Consider the following 21313-nt stretch of genomic DNA (forward strand, 5'->3'; position numbering starts at 1 on the left):
AGTTCCTTTGGGTTCAGTATATCCATCTTCCATTGTATACTTTATCTAGATATTAAATGGAAGATGCCCTAAATATTTTTGCAGCAGACTGAGTGTTCATGAAGTTCTTGCAAGGGCCATTTAATGAGACTTTGAATGATTTCATCTCAGGTAAAATTCACTTTCATCACCTTTTCTGTACTCTGCTTAGGGGTTTGTTAGAGAAGTGCTTTCACGTTCAGAGATCTAATTTTAGAATTATTGCAACACTTCAGAAAGAGCAGATTGTTAGTTATGCTTGGAAGACCAAATCTAGAGAAGCTCAGGAGATGACCTTACTTGGTGTTGGAGTTAAGGGAACAGACAGAAAGGGAAAATTTAAACTTCAGCAAGAGAGGGGAAGACTGTATATTGCAAGGAAAAAAGTTTAAAAATTCTTTAGAAAAATGCTGCATGTTTTCTTGAAACAAGAAAGCCACACACATTGATTTGTGTGGGCTTTAATCTGTAGCAAGCACTATGTATGAAATCTCTTTTCAATTTATTATGTAATTTAGTGTTTAAATATGATTAACAAAGAGACATGGGAAGCAACTGATCTGACTTGGAGGGTTCCTATTATTATTCTGCACTGGTTTTGATCCTACATTATTATACCCAGGGCATCATCAGTAAATCCCTTTCCCTGAGTTAGTTCTTTAATTATGGCACAGTTTCACCAGCATTTTACTGTTCTTACCACTTGAGATAATAATTTAATTGCCTCACAGAGTCAGAGAGAGAGGGGTCTCAAAAGACCTCTGGAAATAGATGTCTGCTCTTGTGTTGAACATGTACACAACCAAAGCTGGGGAGTTCCTTATGGAAATCCTTTTGGGGGCTGTGGATCAAAGCTGAGTGGATGAACACAGAGATCTACACCCATCACCCCACACCAGGTCCTTTCTAGAAAACACAGGCCGCTGCAAAAAAGTGGCCTGAGACCTTTCAGGCTGGCACAGGAGATAACTAAAGAATTCAGAAACACTCAGACTTTCTGCCATGGAGAGCAGGTGGCCTGGATTGTCTTGGATATCTTGGGGCGCTGCTTTAGTCCTTTCTGGTTACTCTGCCATTGTTCACCCCTTAAATATAAATAACATCCATAAACAATTCATTGTGATTTTGTAATAGTGCCTAAGCTCTGCATCATTTGGCTCTCTCCAACATCACTCACACCTTACAACAGGGTTGAGACTTTGACACTGCCCTTACAATAGCAAGAATAAAAAAGGATCATTTTTCTGTGCAGAAAAAAGCTTACAAAGCACAGGATGGGAGAGGGGAAAAAAATAAGGAGCCACACCCACAAGCAGGTTGTATTTCAGAAACAGGTAAATTAATGTGGTAAATCAGTTTACTAATTTACTGTAATAGTCTTCTGGCTGTAAATCTTAAGGCCAGATGTTATGGGTACACAGTTTACCTCTCATTCCAAGACCCAGTTTAGTTTATTCTATATATATGATTCTAATAAACAGTCCTATTAATTAAATATTTAAATCATCATGATCACCAATCAGAGTGAACTGGGTGTGAGAGACTGAAATGTTAATGGTTAATGACAAACAATTGTCCATTTCCAAAAGCAGCTGGTGCTTTGCTGAGGATGTGCAAGGTCACAGCCCAGGTGCCAAGCAGGGGTGCACAAACTTTTGTTTAGGGACAAGCTGGGTTTTGAGCCAGATAGGAGAAGAGGCTGATAAGAAGCAGATCCTGTGAGGTGGGATAATACTTTATATCATGTCAATGTTCTCCCTTACACAACTGGCTCAGCTGCAAAACCCCTCTGGGGAAGGTATCAGGACATTCACCTTATTCAGCCCTTCTGATGGGGCATAACGGGCTCAGCTACAATGACATGAGAGGTGGCTGTCATGTCTTAAAACCAACTTTCCCTTCCTTCCTTCCTTCCTTCCTTCCTTCCTTCTTCTTTCTTTTTTTTTTTCTTTTTTTTTCCTTCCTTCTTCCTTCCTTCCTTCCTTCCTTCCTTCCTTCCTTCCTTCCTTCCTTCCTTCCTATCTTCCTTCTTCCTTCCTTTCCCTTTTTTTTTTTTTTTTTTTTTTTTTTTTTTCCTTTTTAATAATAATATGCTTTTATATTTTTATATTACTGTAGGTAATAATAACCGAAATGGCTACATACCTGCTTTCCACTTCAACCAAATTGTTCTAAAATAAACCATATACATATATATACATATATATATTTACAAACACCAATCATTCAGTGTTCCTTCACTCTAATTCCCTCCAAGGGATCTATTAACAAGAACTGCAGTTACCCCTGCCTCCAGGGACAGGTTGTAACCCTTGGTAAATTAGATTTTTCCTTGAATCAGCTTAATCCATCTGCATAAATGTTGCAGGATTGCTAATACTGGAAGAGCCCAAGTGAAGAGCAGCAGCCTGCATGGGGCTTTTACCCTCCACAGGGAGCTCCTCTCAGTGGTGTCAATATTAACTGTGTGGACAGCTTAAGTGCCAGTCTTGAGTGATGCTGCTCTGACCACACATTATTATTCAATAGGTCCTCCAGGTGGTTTGGTGCCCTTTTTGAAGTGCTGAGCATCTCACATATTTACCAGATCAGAGCTACTCAGGCAACACTCAACCTGTCAATAAAGAACGTTTTATTTTTCCCTGTGTGGTCAGGCAGCAGAGTAGAACTGGAGGAACCTCAGCAGTTCTCTCCCAGAGCTATGCTGGAGCTGGAAAAACTACATTGGAAGTTACTGTATAATTAAAAAAGATAATGACTTTCAAATTAGTTTTTATTAATAGAATTAAGCCACATTAAGTCATAAAAGGTGTTCATAAATATGTTAATAAAATGTGTGGTATTAATGAAAAACATTCTGCAGAGACTGAATAATTTAAGAGTTGGATATTACACACTTAATTAAAGTTAAATATTAAAATTATGAATTATCACAGCTAAAATGGGTGTTAACAGTAGGCATCACATTCAGTCAGGTCAACAAATAGCTGTTATTATTAAAAGCATGTAGATAATAAATAAAATTTACTTAATAAGTGAGGAGCACTTTGACTGTGTATGAAATGCTCCTAGAAAGTTGTTTCTGGTAGGCAATGAGGTTCTCATTCAGTGAGAGCAGGATCTTAAGCAAAACACTTGGTCTGAACTCACTCCCAAAGCTCATGAATAAGTAGTCCTGCTCTGCTTAGGGTAGAAGCTGCAGAAGCAGTTTAGTGTCTCTTCAGCAAACTCTTCATCCTGGGGGTTTTTAGGCAATGAGGGTGCAGAGTTGACTCTGGGACCACACCTGCTGTCAGGGCTGTTGTAGTATCTGATATCTTTGGAATGCTGAGACAAATTTATCTGAAAACTCTGTGGAAGTGCATGATTAAATGAATTTTACCCTGTAATATTCAGGTCCTAATAAGTAAACACAAACTATGTGTTGTTAGAAAATCCAGATGTTCAAAATTCTGGGTTGCATATCTGTGTTGCTCTTGCTCAACAAAATTCAACATTCTCTGGTCATGTTTGTTAAGCATTGGTTGGAGAGTCACAGTTACCTCATACTGTCAAAGCTAAAAACGAAGAAAACACATTTATTTTTCTGTGGTTTTTTTTGTTTGTTTGTTTGTTTGTGTTTGTTTTTGGGGTTTTTTCCAGGTTAGGAATAAGGAGCTCTAAGAAATCTGACAGAAGCCATGACTTCTGCCTACCTTTCCCTGTGGTTGGGTGGTTGGGCCACAAAGCATCAGCCAGGAGCTGCACCATGGGATGGCGGAGTGAGGACAGAGGCAGGACGTGCAAGTGTCTCTATGGACAGAGCTTGCCTTTGCCTGCCTAATGCTTGGAATAACAGTTCTTTGTGTCACTCTGTGTGTGAGCACTTAGACTCATCATATTTCTGATGTCAATGAGGAGAGACCATGAGAAGCCTTGTTGGCTTAATTTAGTCTTGAACATCACAGAGTCAGGCCGCTGGCAAGGCTCTTAGACACAGCATACAGGAATATTTCTGTGTGCCTCCACACTGCTCCCTTTGGTCCCCAGCTCCCTGTGGCAAAAATACCATCACAGATACGTGGGGAAGATAACTCTGAGTAAGAACAAATTGCAGCGATGCAGTCTGGTTAATAATTGGGGGCCTGTGGCAAATGAAAGGGAGATGTGAGATGAGCAGCAGGAGGGGGATTTTCTGGGATATTGTGCTGCAACAGCAGAGGACTGGACTTAGTCCTGTGGCAAACTGCAGAGACACAGTAAGTGTTACTGAATTGCTATTTTACCTACTTATCTGGATTACATGAGGAAAGGAAAAACCGATGTTGTGGAGACAGAGGTATGGCTGTGTTCTCTCAGAATCTCTATTTTGGGTACTGATCTTCCAGTATTGTCAACTGGATGGAAATACAGGGAGCCATGAAAATAAGTGTCACTGTGATATTTTCTGAAAAATCCCTTCACCAGGATTTCTTCTCCTGGGAAGCTGAGAAGCCTCAGAGAAAAATGAAAATAATAATTATCTGATTCGCTTCTCCTGTGTTTGGCTGCTTTGGAATGTGGTCTGGAGACTGTTTATCCAACAGATGCATGTTTGATTGGTTTCATGTGAGTTGTTTTGACTTAATGACCAATCATGATCCAGCTGTGTCAGGACTTCAAAGCAGTCACGAGTTTTCATTATCATTCTTTGTAACCTTCTGTCTGTATCCTTCTCCTTCTTTAGTATAGTTTTAGTACCGCATAATATAATATAATATAATATAATATAATATAATATAATATAATATAATATAATATAATATAATATAATATAATATAATATAATATAATATAATATAATATAATATAATGGGACCTCACAAATAAGTGTTAGGAAAAGATTTGTGGGTGGAACTTTGCCCTTCTTTGGGAAGTCTGCTTGCTAGTTTATGTGAACCAAACCCGGGATAATGTTTGTTCATCTGTTTTATTCACTGGAGTTTAGATGTAATTATCTACACTTTACACCATATTAGTAAATCTACTCCAGAATATTATATTAGAATAATTAAGCTTTAATTATAAGAGAACTTGCTCAACAACCTTATTAATAAATCTTTGCTCAGATATGGGGGGACACTGCCAATTTTGGTGTGGATTAGCAAGGTTCTGCTTTAGTAATAATACTGAGTAGTCAACTAGGAATTTTAATCTTTAAAGTGCTTCTCAAGCATTAAATAATTAATCCCCATAACACTCCCATGAGATAGGTAAGTAAATATTACTATCCCTGTTATACAGATGGGGGAAGCCTGTGTTGGACTATTCAGCTAGAGTGGTCTGAATCCACAGGGAGTGTAATTGCCAGAGCAATGTTTAGGATTCAGTATTTTTGCATTTAAAAAGTGAGGTATTGCCTTCCTGGAAGCCCAAAGTCATTGCCAGAAAACTGAAAATGTCATCTCATGTGTCCCTCTTTCTTTCAAGACTGTGTTTTCTATTTCTATATCAAGGGATAAAAGTCTGCATATCTTTTGAAACAGAAATTTTCTATAAGACAGAAATAACTATATGCACCCACTTATACATACACATCCACTGTTATTTAACAGAAGGATGTTCTACTTTTCTGCCAGCTGCTACATATTTATTAAATACTAAAGACATGTTTGTAAAGCAGGTTTTAATATTAATTTTTGCCCTTGAGTAGTTTTTTACCCATAGCAATAAAACATTCTAGAACCTTTGGGAGCCCATGTTCAAATTGCCTGATGGTTTTAGACCAATTTTATTAACCGGTATATTGGTTCATTTAGTTAGTCTTTTTTTTTTTTTTGACACACCACATGATCCTGACATTAAGTTGGTATTGCTAGAAATAAGAAGGTGGTATTGGAAATGCAGCAGGAATATGAATGAATGTTTGCAGTTCCACCAAGGTGGTCACAGGCAGAAAGGGCACTTTTCCAAAATGACTATTGATTTTTGCATTCACATCAGATAAATGATATATGAGGTAGTTCAAGTTTCAAATAACACCCAACCTCAGCTCTGGAGATTTATAAAATGAGCATTAAAAATGAGATAAACTGGATTATCTGATCAGGACTCTGAACAGATAGGAGTATCTGGCTTCAAAGTATAGGCCAAGGTGCTTTAGCCATTTATTAGACAAATGTGAAAGCTTCAGACATTCTAATAGAATTAGAAAAATCAATTTTTAGTAGACTGCAAACTGGCATCTTCTGAAGGATATAACTATATTCAAACAATCACCCCACAGTATAAGCTCTCAATTTTTAATGTATTTTTTGCAAATATGAATGCAGTGGTCACTAGTAAGGGCCACCAAACCCGTGGTGCAAGGAAGCTCAGGCAGGTATCCCTTGATCTGCAGGAACCTTTCAAACCACCTGCATCTCTCCTGTGCTGTGTCTAAGTTCCAGTCAGGCTGCTGATCATCTTCCAGAAGTGATTATTTATACAAAAGGGAACAATTCCTTCATGTGAGATGAGGCCTTATAACAGACTGCTCCATGATGTTATGGTAGGGCCTCTCCTAAGGCATACTGGAATGGTCAATTTATCTGTTCTGCTTCAGGAAATTTGACTCCTTGCTCAGTGCTCTAATGAATGGTAGCACAGCCACATTTTTGGTTGGAATAAGCCCCATCAAAACAGGCTCTTTAGGAAAATTCTTCCCCTCCAAACTCTTTCATTAAAAATACCTGAAATGGAGACATTTTATAACAAACATATTTTAATTTGACATGACATTGCTTTTTTTATCAAGCAAGTATTTCAGTTTTGGTGTTGACCAGAACGGAAATTCTTCTGATTTTCTGGATACATTATACTGAGAAAAAAAATCTGTTGCAACATTTCCTGCCAAATAGATGAGAGCCATTCACAGCTGGGTGACTGCAAAACTACCTTTAGCTATATTTATAGAGTATTTACATTTCTACTTATTTCAGGAAAAATACTTATTTCCTGTGTATGTTTTTCTGTAGGAGGAAAAATAAAGATGATGCCCAAAAAGTTGAGGGTATAAATATGTAGAATTTGTGTTGGAAGTGCAGTTCATTGAGCTGAACACTGGGACTTGTAAAATGGCCTTAATGCCAGCCTGGATATCTCACCTCTAACCTCTCTGAGCTGTAGTGAAGAACTAAACAGAGGCAAGGTGAGAATACAAGGAATGGTGGAATTAACATTTCTATATGATGCAGGAACTTTGCAGCTGGGATGTCTCTGATGGTGACATACACACTTGAAATACATGGGAACATTTCCAAATAGCCTCTAGATGTGTCCAGCTCTGCAGCAGCAAAGCATATGGATGTGTCTGTGTTCAAAAATAATCTTATTTATTGACACAGACTGGAAATAAACTCCAGCTGGAAACACACTGGTTAGATTACCTGGATCTGCATGCACAAGACTGAAAACTTAAGCCCAGTTTAGTTCTGCTAGGGGCAGAAATTCTGTGAGCATCACACTGGAAGAGCTGCTTGAAGCTCAAAGGCTGGAGGAACATCTCTGGATATTGCTCCCTTTCTATTTGCAATCTGTCTGCTTCAATGTGTGAGACTGTTCTTGCAATTGTAGCAAATGTTCTGCAAAGGATTTTTCGTGCAAAAGTCAGCAGCAGACAGAGCTGGATGCATCTGGACACTGCTGAGTTTGCTGTGATGACAGCAATCAATAGGAAAATAGAAAAAATAGGTTTTGCTTTTCCATTGCTTTCGAGGTATCATACCTGGGCCCTGACTCTATATTACAAATTGGATGCATCTGAACAATCTGTGCAGTTGGATCTGATTCTCTGAAGAAAATTGCTGGAAATTGAGAGCAAAGAGCTTTGTGTAAATTCAGCATTACCACAGGGTTTAATAAATGACGATTGCCTTACAGCACATTTCAAAATGTGTTCAATTTTACATTTATTTCTTTAAGAGGCTGCATATAAATATTGTTTGAGATCAGCACCTAATTTCCACCTTCATTTTGTTAATATTTTTGCAAGTCAAGTGCCATAAAAATGAGGAAAATTACAGGTTAAACTCAGAAGTTCAAGATTTTCTATCTGAAAAGGCAAATTCAGAAGATAAATTTTTGTCATGAGAAAAAATGGAGATATAAAAGACCTATACACTAGCAGCAGTATAACATGCAGAACTCATTATTTAGAATATTAAAATACATTTGTAGAATGCATAGCTGCTGTGATGTCTTAGATAATCAGCTATGAAAGAACAGTTGAATACTGTAGAAACTATTAAGTGAGCTAGCATGTAAGAAGAAGCTGGAAAATACTCTCTAAACAGTTGTGAGAAACAAAATGTATTAGAAAGATAATATACATGCAGAGTTTACAAACCGTGTCTTTAGGGTGGCCCAATAAGTAGAAATATGGGGACCCATGCTTGTCACTTTTCATGCACATGGAGAGACTGGAAGGAACCATTCCTAAAGGAAGGGGAGGAACAGCCTAGGACCAATCATTAGAATTAACAGAACCAGTGACATACAGACATTTTTACTATTGTTAGAGCAGAGAATTCTTAGTAAGTTTAGAACAACTGAGAGAAAAGCTTATATGTAACAGGAAAGAAGTATTTCTGTAAAGCTAAGACAAATAGGCATGCTGTAAGTCTAAATATTAGTGGATTATTGAAACTACTGTACATATATATTCAGGACATAGATTCACCTGGTCTATGGATATGGAGTACATCTTGAGGTGCTTCCTGAAGGAGTCATAACAAATCAAAAGCAAAGGGTTTAATGCATTTAAGAACTGTGCCAATTTACTTGTATGAAAAATCCTTGTATTGGTATCAACTCTGACATTTTTTGTTTTTTGTTTTTTTGTTTTTTTTTTTTGCTGGGGTGGTGCTGAAGCAGGAGATGAGAGTTTCGTCAAGGCCTTTAACAATGACTGATTGCTTGTGGCTTTTATCTCTTAATCAGCAATTTGCATATACTGACACTTTAATCTTCCTCCCTTAAACAGCCCCAAAGGAAATCTAAACTCCAGTTCTGTAAAACCACCTGTGTGCAATGAACCCATGGGGTGAGCTGTGTACACAATTTGGCATTGTGTAAAGAAACAGAGATTCCAAAAATACACAATGCACCCCCAGGACATGTCTTCTAAGAAAGCCAAACAAAGCAGGGGAAGAGAGGGAAAGGCACCATCATTGTGCAGATCCATAAAGCACCAACCATCAGCACACAATGCAGATTCCTTGTTCTCCAAACCTCAGTGGTTCCAGTTCCCACAGCTCTGTGTATCTGTTAGTGTCACAATGTGACCTAGAATGCTCAGGGCCAGATCCAGATGTCCAAGATAGGGCAATGGAAAAGTTTTCCAAAATCTCAGTGTAAATGGGCTGGAGTCTCTAAAATTTATAACTTCCTGCAGGAGCTCTTAAGCAACTCAAAACAAAGTGAAACTTAATAGAAACCTAATATCAAACCTGATTTTGTAGTCCTAGAAGTAGGTACGGAAACAAATTAGTTTATTTATTATTAGTTTAGATGTTCCTTACAGGTGAAATTCAGTGTTTTTGCTCCCTCTGCACTACCAGACAGAAAACAACTGGGGCAGGGGTTTATGCCTTGCTGGAGGGATGGAATCCACCTACAGGTGCTAACCTGCCTCAGCCTTCTCCACCTTTACATTTCATTATAAGACCCATTGCTTTCAGGATCTCACATATTTTAATGTACTGTAAGTAATAAAATCTCCAGTCAGGAAAGGCCAGGAGAGGTAAGCCAGAAAAAACAAGCTGCCAGGACTGCTGGGACTGAGAGTGAAACACTACTTTCCTAGGAAACTTCCTCCAAAGACATCTAGAGGAAGGACTAGGTGTTCCACAAAAAACTGGAGTTTTCTGGGGCTGCTCAATCATTAGATGTAACTTGCTTCTTGCAGAACTCACAGCTGGATGGAGGGACTGATTTGTCAGCTTTACTTCCTCTTGAATGATACCATTTTGGGATTTTGTGAACAGTTTTCCTGCATTTTGCCTTTGAGGATGATACTTTGTCCCAGTGTTTGGCTGTGCAAAGTACATGTCCTTCTCATGATGTTCCTATAGCTATGGCTAAGGCCTGAAATACTTAACCATCTGTAATGAGGCTCCCACGGTGTGGACAGGCAGATTTCTAGAGCTGCTGCACACCCAGTAGGTGCACACATGGGAAATTAGGCAGCCACTTCAAGAAATGTCTTAATCCATCACTTTATTCAAACTGTTTTTAATGCTGGTGGGAGAAGTGCTCAGTTCTGCAGTGATGACTCTGGGTTTTGTGTCCTGGGACATGAATGAAACCTCACACACTCTGCAGCCAGACTTGCCAGGCATTAAGTGCTTTTTGGGATCAGGATTCCCAGCAGTACTTCTAGGCTTTCTTGCACATTAATATGCTTTCTTGCTATGACTTTCTGGCTCTCTGGAGCATTCAGCTGGCAGACTATTTCCTATGAAACATGATGCTGATGCTCTTCAGGTTTGGATGAGCTGTGATAATTCACCTCCCATGGAAGCACAGTTCCTCTGGCTATCCTCATCCTCAGCAAACGTGTTCTGAGATGCTGGGTGATAAAACACCTGTTTTCAACACTTTTTTTGTTGTACCCTGCTGTGAAATCAGCTGTAGTTTTGGAGCATTAATCATATCTGAGCTCCTTGGCTTACATTCCGTGCCTGCTACAAGGGGATTGCTGCCTCTGGAATGGGCTGGGATCTCTGGCATTTGTTTTCAAGCAAAATCAGCAGCTGGAATGGAGGTAAATGATGCATTCACAGCACACTTTATTTCTTACCCTAGGTTTGAAGAGTGCTTCAGCTCAGCCAGGACTTTTCAAGATTGGAAATGGACAGATTTGCGGGCAGTATAAACTGACATAACTCATGCAGGAGATTTACACTCTCTCAGCAGCTCACTCTGTTTCTTCACTAAGTGCTTTCTTCTTCTTTTCATATTCTTTTCTTTCACAAATCACTTTCTTATTATTGATGAATTTTCCTAAACACTGCTTTTACAGATGTCAATCACATCATCATTCAAACACTGACATTTCTTGCACATAAGTACATACCACCATATTTTGTACTAATAGAAACATTGCACTGGAGTTTAAAACACAAGGAAAATCAAGAAATTGAAGGTTGAAGACAATAATATGACAGTCTTGGCTGGCTGGTTTAGGTAGCTCTAGATAAGTTTTCTCCTTTTTAGTGCTGTGAATCAGGGTGTTGCTCCTGTTGGAAAGCACAGCAATACTAAAGCTGCCTTAGGAAGTCCCTGATCATTTTGCCTGTCAGGGACTTGAGAGAGAATATCCAGGAGAGGACCCTGGTACCCTTGTGCTATTGTTATATTTACCCCTAGGCTTCTGCTGCACACCACCATTGCAGTCCCAATACCAGCTCTGTCCTCCAGCCTTGCATTTTTATACTCAACCAAGTCTTATCTCCCACTGATGCTTTCCACAGTTGGACCCTGATGAATATAAGAAATATTTCTGACGTGTAATTGCTTAAAAAACCCTGATAATTTCAGTAAAAAGAGCTCCAATTAGTCTTGTTCCATCTCAGCTGTGAAATTTTGGTTGAAGGAAGAGGGAGTTACTAAATATTGACTGTCTGCTGTCCTCAGGACCACTCTGTCCTCAAGCCTACTGTCACAAGCTTCTCTGCATTCAGTTTTACATTTGCAAAAGATGTTTCTGGGGGTCTCTGACAGATGTTCTTTGCATGATGATGACTTAACCTTGTTTCTGGGGGTCTCTGACAGATGTTCTTTGCATGATGATGACTTAACCTTGAGATGTGGCCTGCTTGAGACATGGCCTCCCATTTTAATTGGTTCTGTTTGTTAATTTATGTTTTGAACTTCCTAGGCAGGCTGCTGTTGGAATTTAGGTTCGCCTTCTGTTTGTTCTTAGACTACTTCTCACACCTCTGGGAAATGACCTAGGGAGGACTTTAATTATCTCAGTTAATTCCAACAGGCATCTTCTTATTTTGCTTCCATTCCCCCTCCAGACTGGATACAATTCTAACACTTTGCCTGCATAAAGCACAGATTAAGAACTGCAGATGTGCAGATGTTTTCCTTTGCTGTGATGTTTTCTGCAGGTTGTTTGTACACCATGAAGTAACTCCTGAACACTTTTACTCCTTTTTCAGTGCAGTAGGAAAAAGGGCCTTTCAAGCTCCACTACTTGGTTCTCCTCCTGTGTAAAGCTGTAAGCTGGAGATGCAGTTTGAAAGACGGGCTGACTAAAAAGTATTTCTTTGATGAATTTTCTTTGTAGCAACTTCTATTTCTCAGTAATCTGCGGTTTTAAACAACTAATGCTAAGTATTCCAAATGCCTTCCCAAATGGCAAGCTTGGCTTTAAACAACACTGTGAAGTCACCTTGTTGCTTTCTCTTAGCACTAAAAGCTGTTTCTCAATTTCTAGTGGTTTATATGTATTTTCTACTCATCATCTTCTTTGGACATTTTGGAAGATTTGTTTTCCTAAATCAATGATACTTACACTGAAATTTTTTTTGTGTTTGTGTTTTGTTTTTTTTTAATATTTTTTTAAAAGTTTTAAATTTTTTTTAAATGGGAATAATGTACAATTTTATAAGATTATATAAATAATGGAAATTTATTTTGGATTTAAGCGCCGTTTGGAACTGGGACCTTAAGAAATTCAGATTTGGAATGGGTCTGAACTTCAACTGATTCTTTGCTCATTGTAGCCTCCTGGGCCTGCCTTAGATGAAATTGTTTTCTGAGGGAGCAGAGGACTGCTGATATATGGTTCTGCTGTTTGGGAAGGATTACTGCCACTGCATCAGTCCTGGATGTATGTTTGTTCTTTCATTAAAAATGATGCACCTCTCCCATAAAACAGTTCTAGAGCTGACCTGAATTTCTGTTTGAGGTCTCTCTGAAAGGATTTCACACTAGTTAAAATAGATATTAACTGTCTTAGTGTGATTTTATCAGAGCCCCTGAAAGCCATTTTGGCTTTGTTTTTACTCACTGAAAGTATAAATCACTAACTTTATTACCAGATGGGTGGGCTATGGCCCATCTTTTCTGCCTTTATTCAGAAGCTCTTGAAAGTTGTAAAAAATGCAGCACACAGTGTCCTGAGTATTGGTTTAGCCACAGAATTAGCTCTTTTTTAGAGAAGAAAATAGTGCAATTACCTTGTGTATTGACAGCTGGGAAAGAATTGACATTCTGTGCAGCTGACTTTAACAGAGGTATTGAATTTATGTTGGCAACAAAGGCTCACCTGAACCTATAGTTAAGCCTAAGTATTTGAATTTTTATGTGACTGTAATTTCTGATTCTAATGGGAAGACATTCTGTAACTTTAAAAGGAAAAGTAAAAATGTTTAATAGAGTTTTGGACCTCATAGCATAAAGAAGCTAAGGACTTTTCATTAAAAAGTAGCCCTTTTCCTGAGAGATTTAAGGCCCAGAGGTGCTCATAATAGAACTTATGTAACTATATGAAATTTTTACACTATACTACACAGTAAGCCCTGATTTCAGTTTTTTAAAAAAACTCATCTTTGAAATTACCTTTGGATAATTTCTTTTTAATTTTTGTCAGTTCAGTTATGAAATAAGGTTTCTATATTGTCTAAATGACTCATACTTTTTCAAATATTTAAAAAGTACCAGAAATCCCTCTGAAACAAAATATAAGAAGAATGGATCCTGTTTTCTCACCACAATGAGCAAAATCTCATGTTTTAAATTCATAACTGACTTCTAACTGATCATCCATGTATTTTGTCAGAGAGACTACAATGGGTGAAGTTGTCAAAGAAAGGAGTACATTCTTGACAATGCTTAGAGTTCCAGCCTGAGCCACCCAATTGCATGGCAACAAGATCATCTGCTGGGGCTCAAAATGTGCAGAGAAATACCAATAAGGAAGAAATTCCAATAAAGGAAGAAAAGGAGAGTTTATGGGCAAATCAGCAACTCCAGCACGCTCAGAGATGTCCCCTAGGAGGTTTGTAGTGCTTCCTCCAATGCACATCTTAGAAGCCACTGCCTGTGTTGGGAGGGCAGCAGATGACAGCGATGTACACACATGTAAGTCCACCCCATCACAGGTAAGCACTTAAGGCAATACTTAATGTGCTCCAGGAAATTACAATATATAAATATCTGCAACTGCCCCTTAATTCAAAAGCATTACAGTTAATTTATATAAAGTCATGCACATATAGAAATGTAAAGATGAAAACCCACCATATTCTGGGACCTGGCCTGTCCCACGTTTCAACAGCAGTCGCACTCTTCTGCCACCAGACTTGATTAGCTCTATTGCTCTGGCATGTGTCATGTCCCTTGTGCTTTCTCCATTGATTTCAATTATTTGATCTCCTACCTGTCAGGTAAGAAGAATATTGAGTCAGACAGAATTGCAGTAAAATGAGTGTTTCAGGAAGAGACATATTCAATGGATCACAGGTTACTTGAATGACAGACTGACACATCAAGGAAAATTTGTTCCTGTCTATCTGAGGAATATTACTGGCAGATCAAATAACCTCCAAAGTGGGTTCTGAATATGGTATATCAAATGCTGCTTGTCTTCTGCTGAAATCAGTGCAATGCCTTTGTAACTTGCTCACATCTTCTGCACATAAGAGGCTTTGTTGAATTGCTTGACGTGGTGGAATCACTGGAACATTATCCCTGCTGCTCTGTAACATGCAGTGTTGGGTGAGCCTGAGAAGAACTTTGTTGCACTTGCTGTTTTCATAGAGAAAAAGAGAGGTTCAAAGCACAAATAGAAACTTCCATCATTTGAATTTCCAAACCTTGGTAGTAAAGTTTCACACCAAATTAAGACTCGTTATGAAGGAGCTGTTAAACAAAGAAAGGTTAGTGCTATGACACAGGACAAGCAGGTTTGCTGGGGCTCAAAGAGCATGCTTTGAACTATTTACCACAGGAGCTTATTGCTGGGAGTAAGCCCAGCCTGTGGCTGAACTGTCTAGTTAGAGCAGCTGACTCCAGGGTTCTGATTATGGATTTCTGCCCCTCATCTCCTGGCCAGATTTCCAGTTAAAGCTGGCTTCATCATTATTTTTCTGCTCTATTTCTACAGCAGTTAAATGTGGCGCTGATGTCTGCACATCCCATCCACCCCAACTTGCTTGGCTTTGCCTCCAGCCCACATGTTTTGGTTTTGGCTGGTTTTTGATGCTGGAAGCCTTCTCCTTCAGCAGAGGAGCAGTTGCTCTCTGCTGTGCCTGGTCAGCACAGCTCAGAGCAGTGCAGGGAGCAGCACTGCACATCCTGCAGTGCCGTGAGACCCCTTGGTGAGAGCCTGGAACCAGCACACAGAGAGGTGACACTTGAGCCTCCTGTTAGCAGCACCACAGCTTTGGGATTTGTGCCTGCAGAAGCCTCCCAGCCCCCTTGGAAGGGCAGCCTGAGTGAAACCCAGGAGCAGGGATGATCTCCTGGGGCTGGTAGAGGTGCAGGTCCAGGTGATGGCAGCCTAGGTCAAGGCAGGAGGTCTCAGTGAGCGGGACAGCACGCTCATTTGTCAGTGCCAGAGGAACACATTTGCTCAGCAGGATCTTACCTGCCTCACTGTGCACCTTCAGCTTCCTCACAGTGTTTTCACCACACTAAAACAACAATGCCTACACATCCTGGACAAGAGATTGTGATGGTGTTCGCAGGGGTCTTAGGATGAGGGGAGAGACGAGGATCTGACTCAATGTTTCAGAAGGCTTGATTTATTATTTTATGATATATATTATATTAAAACTATACTAAAATAATAGAAGAAAGGATTTCATCAGAAGACTAGCTAAGAATAGAAAAAGAAGCAATGAATAACAAAGGCTTGTGTCTTGGACAGAGTCCGAGCCAGCTGACTGTGATTGGCCATTAATTAGAAACAACCACATAAGACCAATCACAGATCCACCTGTTGCATTCCACAGCAGCAGATAATCAATGTTTACATTTTGTTCCCGAGGCCTCTCAGCTTCTCAGGAGAAAAAATCCTAAAGAAAGGATTTTTCATAAAAAGTGTCTGTGACAAGAGATGATACAGACTTCAAGGTGACACACACTTTCTTTCCCTCTTACAAGACTGTCTTAACAAAACCAGCTCTTAGCTGGCCTTGGACATTGAAATATCTTCTATTTTGTAGGTTTTCCTTGCTACAGTTGTACTTCTGTCAGCCCAAAGTGTAATCCTTCAGAGGTTTTCCTTCTTTCCTGAGTTTGAAATATAATATTTACCAAATAAATGTGCACAATATGAAATGTCAATACAACTCCTAGCATCAAAGAAACTGGAAAGGATGCCAAGAAGTTATCTAGTCCTTACTTTTGCTCAGAGACAGAATGAGTGCTAATAGAAGTACTATGACAGTGTTTCTCAATAGGAATTCTCAGAATTAATACTTTGTCAATAGGAACTGCATCGTCCCAGGGTCCTGTATGCAATCTTTGCTGATACTTTGTGTAACTAAATACATTGATCCAAATAAAACCTATTAGCTTTGCTATTACAATTTGTAAATTCTGCAGTATTAACAGTGGGGAGAGGAAAAAAATCAGAATTATTTTGTGCAGGATTATTTTTGCTGTGCAAATTTCTTCCTCAGCTGATTTTCTCTCTCAAAAAATAATTCATTTGGCTGTACCATGCAGTGCAAAATTTAAAATATTTCTGGCAGCCTTCAGGCCACACTGGCACACAACACAGGTGCTCTCTGGATCATGGTGACATCTCCCCCAAGTCTGGCCATGCAGGGCTCTCTGCATCCCCCAGACTCCTGGAGAATGCTGTTGGTTCACACACTTGGAGCAAAAAGAGAAAATCTGTGTTATCACTCCTGTAACACAGACAGAAGATGGATTTGTAGCAACCCCACAAGGATATCAGTCAGTCAAAATACAGACAAAATTAAATGATTTTGGAAAAACCTGTTTATAAATGTCATGAAGCAATTAAACCCCATAGAAATCCTGCAAAAGTAAAGTCAGATTTTCAGAATGCTTGAGGACAGTTCTTTTTAGTGTAACATTGCCTTCATAGACCATATTTTGCAGAAGGTATTTAAAATGTTCTTGTTAGCATGTCTTGAGAGAAGTGCCAGATTAGATCAAATGAAAGAGGTGTTTTTAGCACTCCTTGATGAATAGCTTTTAAAATTAGTACCGAAAGCTGCTTGGGAATGTACAGTCCTTCAAATAAAATCCTCTGCACTCCAGAGCAGACAGACAGAAAGATTTTAATACAGTTTAATATGTAAAAAGGTTAAGTTAATGTCACATTTTTCCCTTGCTGTTTGCCTTCCTTCTGTTTTCACTGGTCACTATGCACAAACTATCTTGTATTAATGTAACCTTTTCTGTGTTTCTGTGAATTCACAATTTTTCTCTCTGTAGGCAGCACGTGGCTCATTTGGTATTTTCTTTCATTATAAAATATTGTAGTTGATTTGATATTTCCTTTTCTTCTGAAATATTATGTGCAAATAACTTGAGAAAGCTTAAAAAAAGGCTAGCATCTTGGTTATGTGGCTGAAGGAGGGGAGAGAAACAAGATGGCAAAAATTAGGTGCTCTGAAATCTACATCAGAAAGGGTGAGACCAGAGCTATAATGAATAGTTGCAGGAGCAATGGGTTAATTGTGTTCCTTGCTTTTGTGTCTTGTGGCTGACTGATGAGCAGCTGAATTATTCTGCCTTTGCAGCACAAGCCCAGCCCTGATTAGATGAGAAAACAGCAAGGAAAAGTTGTCAACACCCTTACCTCGAGAAAAGCTTCAATTAGACTTTGCACTCATATCTGGAAATTCATACAAAAGAGAAAACCTTGGCTGAGGAGCTGTTCCCTATGTGTCAGCAAGGTACAGTTCTTGTTTTTCTCCTCCAGTTAAACCTTGATAACCTTCCCTTCTTTCCCTCCATGATGTAGATTTTCTTATGGCTGATATAGGATGAAACCCTCCTGTATGGGCTCTCCTTGTCCAGGCATTCAAATATGCTTTCTCCCTCAACTTTTCTATTCTGGAATAAATTTTTAGGTCTGTGGAGCTATTTTCTGAATCAAATGATTTTTAAAGAGAATCTTATATATACCCACATATTGAAGATACACTAAGGTGAGGCCAGAAGTAATTGGAAACATAAAATCAGTGTCGACACATGGGATCCTCATTTCTCTTTTTAGAATCAAAAGATGATTCCTGCAGTTTATACCACACAGCATTTCTCTACACTTCTCTTCTGGATCCTTCCATGTCTGTTCACAGTGTCCAAACTGAAGATACTATGAACGTGGGAGGGTAAGTAGAACAGATCAAAATAACATTCTTTCCACATTTACTAATAATGTTCACAGAACAAATTCTTTGCCTTTTTGTAACACATCAGATTTGCAACCCGTAGTCAGTTTGGATTCTGAGCAGTTATCTCACATTTATCATTGTGCATCTGATTTCTCTGCCCTAAACTGAGCACTGTGCACCTCTGTGACTTTCATCAGATTGACTGCTTCAGTACAAAATTTTTATTTTGAAACAGTCTGTTTCTCAAAGTCTTTTTTTACTCCCCATGAATAGTGACATACTGGCATCAGCAAATTTTATTTTATTATTTATCAGTAGGTCTCCAAGTAATAATGGAATATTGAACTGAGTTGGTTTCATCCCAGACACCTTAGAACTATGCTTGTAATTACTATTAAGGATAAAATCATTCAGAGCAGCCTTTGAGAGGAATTATTGACAGTAACCACGTTAAAAGAGATTCCACCTAGGGCCTCAACCTTTTCATGTGACTTTCATAGAAGGTAGTGTTGAAAGGTGAAAGGAAGATTGTACATTCTCCTCCCCATTTTTCCACATAGAAATAAGAATGAAAATCAGACATAAGAAAGAAAAATCAGACTGGTGGGACAAGATTTGCTTTCCACAATTCACATGCCAGTGAACTTTCTCAACTTTTTGGTAGCTTGTCACAGATTATCTCTGAGCACAAAAATTAAAGGATTTTTTAAATTTAGCTTTAAAAATAGGGTATATGTTTTGCTTTCTCTAGTCTAACTTTCTGTCCTCCATGAATTCTTAGACATAATTACTAATAGTCTATAAATTTACTTACCTTAGTCATTGAGCATACATGAACATCAGCAAGGTCTGCAAACTTGAATCTAAGTATGATTTAAGCAGTTTTCTCTTTATTCTGATTTATACTAATTTCTTTGCTGATGTTTTTGTGAACATCTCAATGGAGACTGATACAAAGAAAACACTGAATATTTCAGCCATCTCCACATTCTCATCAGGCAATAGACCTTATTTTTCCAGTTCTTGATGTTTCTTTAAACATGTGACATATGTACCCTTTCCCAGTCCCAACAGGCAAGCCCTGCATGTGGGACACTCCCCAGGCTGGCATCAGCTCTGCTTTTTAAACCTTCCTGGAGGTCTCCAGCAAAGACTACAAGGCAGGAGTGATCTACCTCTATGTTCTCCAGATGTTCTCAGCAGCTGAAGGGTGAAGGGTGCTGGCAAGACAGCCTGGGAACCTTGCCTGGCTGCTGCCTGAGCTGTATTTATTCTGAAGAAACATGTTCTTTGCAGCTATGAATCTGGAAATTTTATTCACATTGGCTTTGCATTGTGTTTCTTTCTTCCTGAAGAATATGACCCTTGCTGAGTTTCCATGTTTGGGATAAATACCTACCCAAACCCACTGGTTCTCCTCCTAACCCAATGGCACTTGGTAAGCAGAACACTCCTCTATTATATTCTTACAATGTGCAAGTACAAAGTAAACATTGAATGCTTCACCCCCTTAATGCTTTGAAATTTGAATATTAATGATTTAAATGCAATTATGAAAGTAGTTTGTGTGTATGGAAAGTGTTTCTTTACAAAATCTGTTTCAGTTCAAGTTAATTCAGATGCTCCATCCATGTGCAAGAACAACTGAGCTATAAAATTGGGCAACATGTTTTCTGGCAATAATGAGAAGATAATATTCTTAAGGAATGTTTAAGTAACATCACTATTGATAGGTTAATTAGAAAGAAAATTGTAAAGCTTCTCCAAATCATTAGAATAAAGTGCCTTAAGTATGTGTGGGTTTATCTGCAGAGCCTTTGTTTGGCTCTGGCCATATTTTAAAGCAATCATTACTGGTCTTGTTAAAAAAGCCAACCATACACACAAACAGGGTTTCAGAAACAGGGTGAACCAGAAGGGAAACACATATAGCTTTATTGTACTAAAGAGGTTTTTCCTTGCTTGAGTGTTCTTTTAAACCAGGGATGAGAGCCTTGTGTACGTTTGCCTCCGTTGGTGCGTAAGGAACAGTCTCTAAGCAGGTGTATGGTTCCCAGCTGCATGAAATTAAATTAATTGTGTATGCACATTTTCAGTCCATGTTAAATCTAATGATAAAAGCAGCCTCAAATGATTTGTGTGGAGGGCATTGCTATCTGTAATTTTATTAATGCATTTTATAATTAAACCTCAGGAAAGAGACAAATCACATTTAATTATTTTTATGTGGGCATTCTATTTTTATAACTGAAACAATTTTACATGTTATTTGTTGAGGTTGTTGTTGCCAATTGGCCCAAAAGGCTGAAAAACTGTCTGTACTTGGAGACCAAAAGGCAATTCCAGAGTATCTATTTTGGTGAATTTCCAAGTACTGTCAAGCTCAAGTATGATTGTCTGGAGTTAGGCACAGGCTGGGTATGTGCTGAGCAAATCTCCTCACAGCAGAGAATGTGTGCTGCCTGGAAACCCCAGGTACAACATACAGCCCGAGCAAAGCTGGGGGGCTTTGGTAACCTTGGACTCCCTCCAGTGCATTTGAGGTATGTGAGCTTGATGTCTCAGCAGAAGACATGGTATCTCTCTTTGGGGGAATTACAGTAACACGTCCCATGCTACTTTTGAACCAACCACATAAAAGTTTGGAGTGAAAAAGTGTTTTTTTTTTCTGTGGCCAACTATTTAAGCAGCTGCAGCTTCTTACTCCTGGAAATGCCAGGCCCTTTGTTCCCACAGAGAGATGGTCTTGACTCCTGCCCAAAAGAAGGGGGAAAGACGGGCCATAGGACATGGTGCAGAACAAGAAAAGCTCTTCCCACGCTCCTCAGCAGGAGCTCCAGCTTTTTTCTTTTTACCTTTTCCCCTTTTTCTGAGAGAGAGAAATGGTAGTGCTATTTGGGAAAGAGATCTTGGAAAGAGGAATATGTGCATGCCTGATTGTTTGCAAAGAGTGGGAAATGCAA

At 38.9% G+C, this 21313-nt stretch overlaps 1 protein-coding gene across 12 annotated transcripts in view; it reads right to left on the reverse strand.

Annotated features, from left to right (window-relative positions):
• Positions 1-21313, reverse strand: part of MAGI2 (membrane associated guanylate kinase, WW and PDZ domain containing 2) — a 700805-nt gene that overhangs the window by 9383 nt on the left and 670109 nt on the right. For 9 of the 12 annotated variants that reach the window (XM_030960213.1, XM_030960210.1, XM_030960207.1 and 6 more), the window contains one exon: positions 14272-14410. In XM_030960213.1, coding sequence (XP_030816073.1) covers positions 14272-14410 — 139 coding nt within the window. Of the gene's footprint in view, positions 1-8362; positions 8452-8695; positions 8733-14271; positions 14411-21313 lie in introns of all 12 variants that reach the window. The other 3 variants (XM_030960215.1, XM_030960214.1, XM_030960216.1) reach the window with 2 other exon arrangements.

The sequence above is a fragment of the Camarhynchus parvulus genome, chromosome 1A (genome assembly GCF_901933205.1).
Source record: "Camarhynchus parvulus chromosome 1A, STF_HiC, whole genome shotgun sequence".
NCBI lineage: Eukaryota > Metazoa > Chordata > Aves > Passeriformes > Thraupidae > Camarhynchus > Camarhynchus parvulus.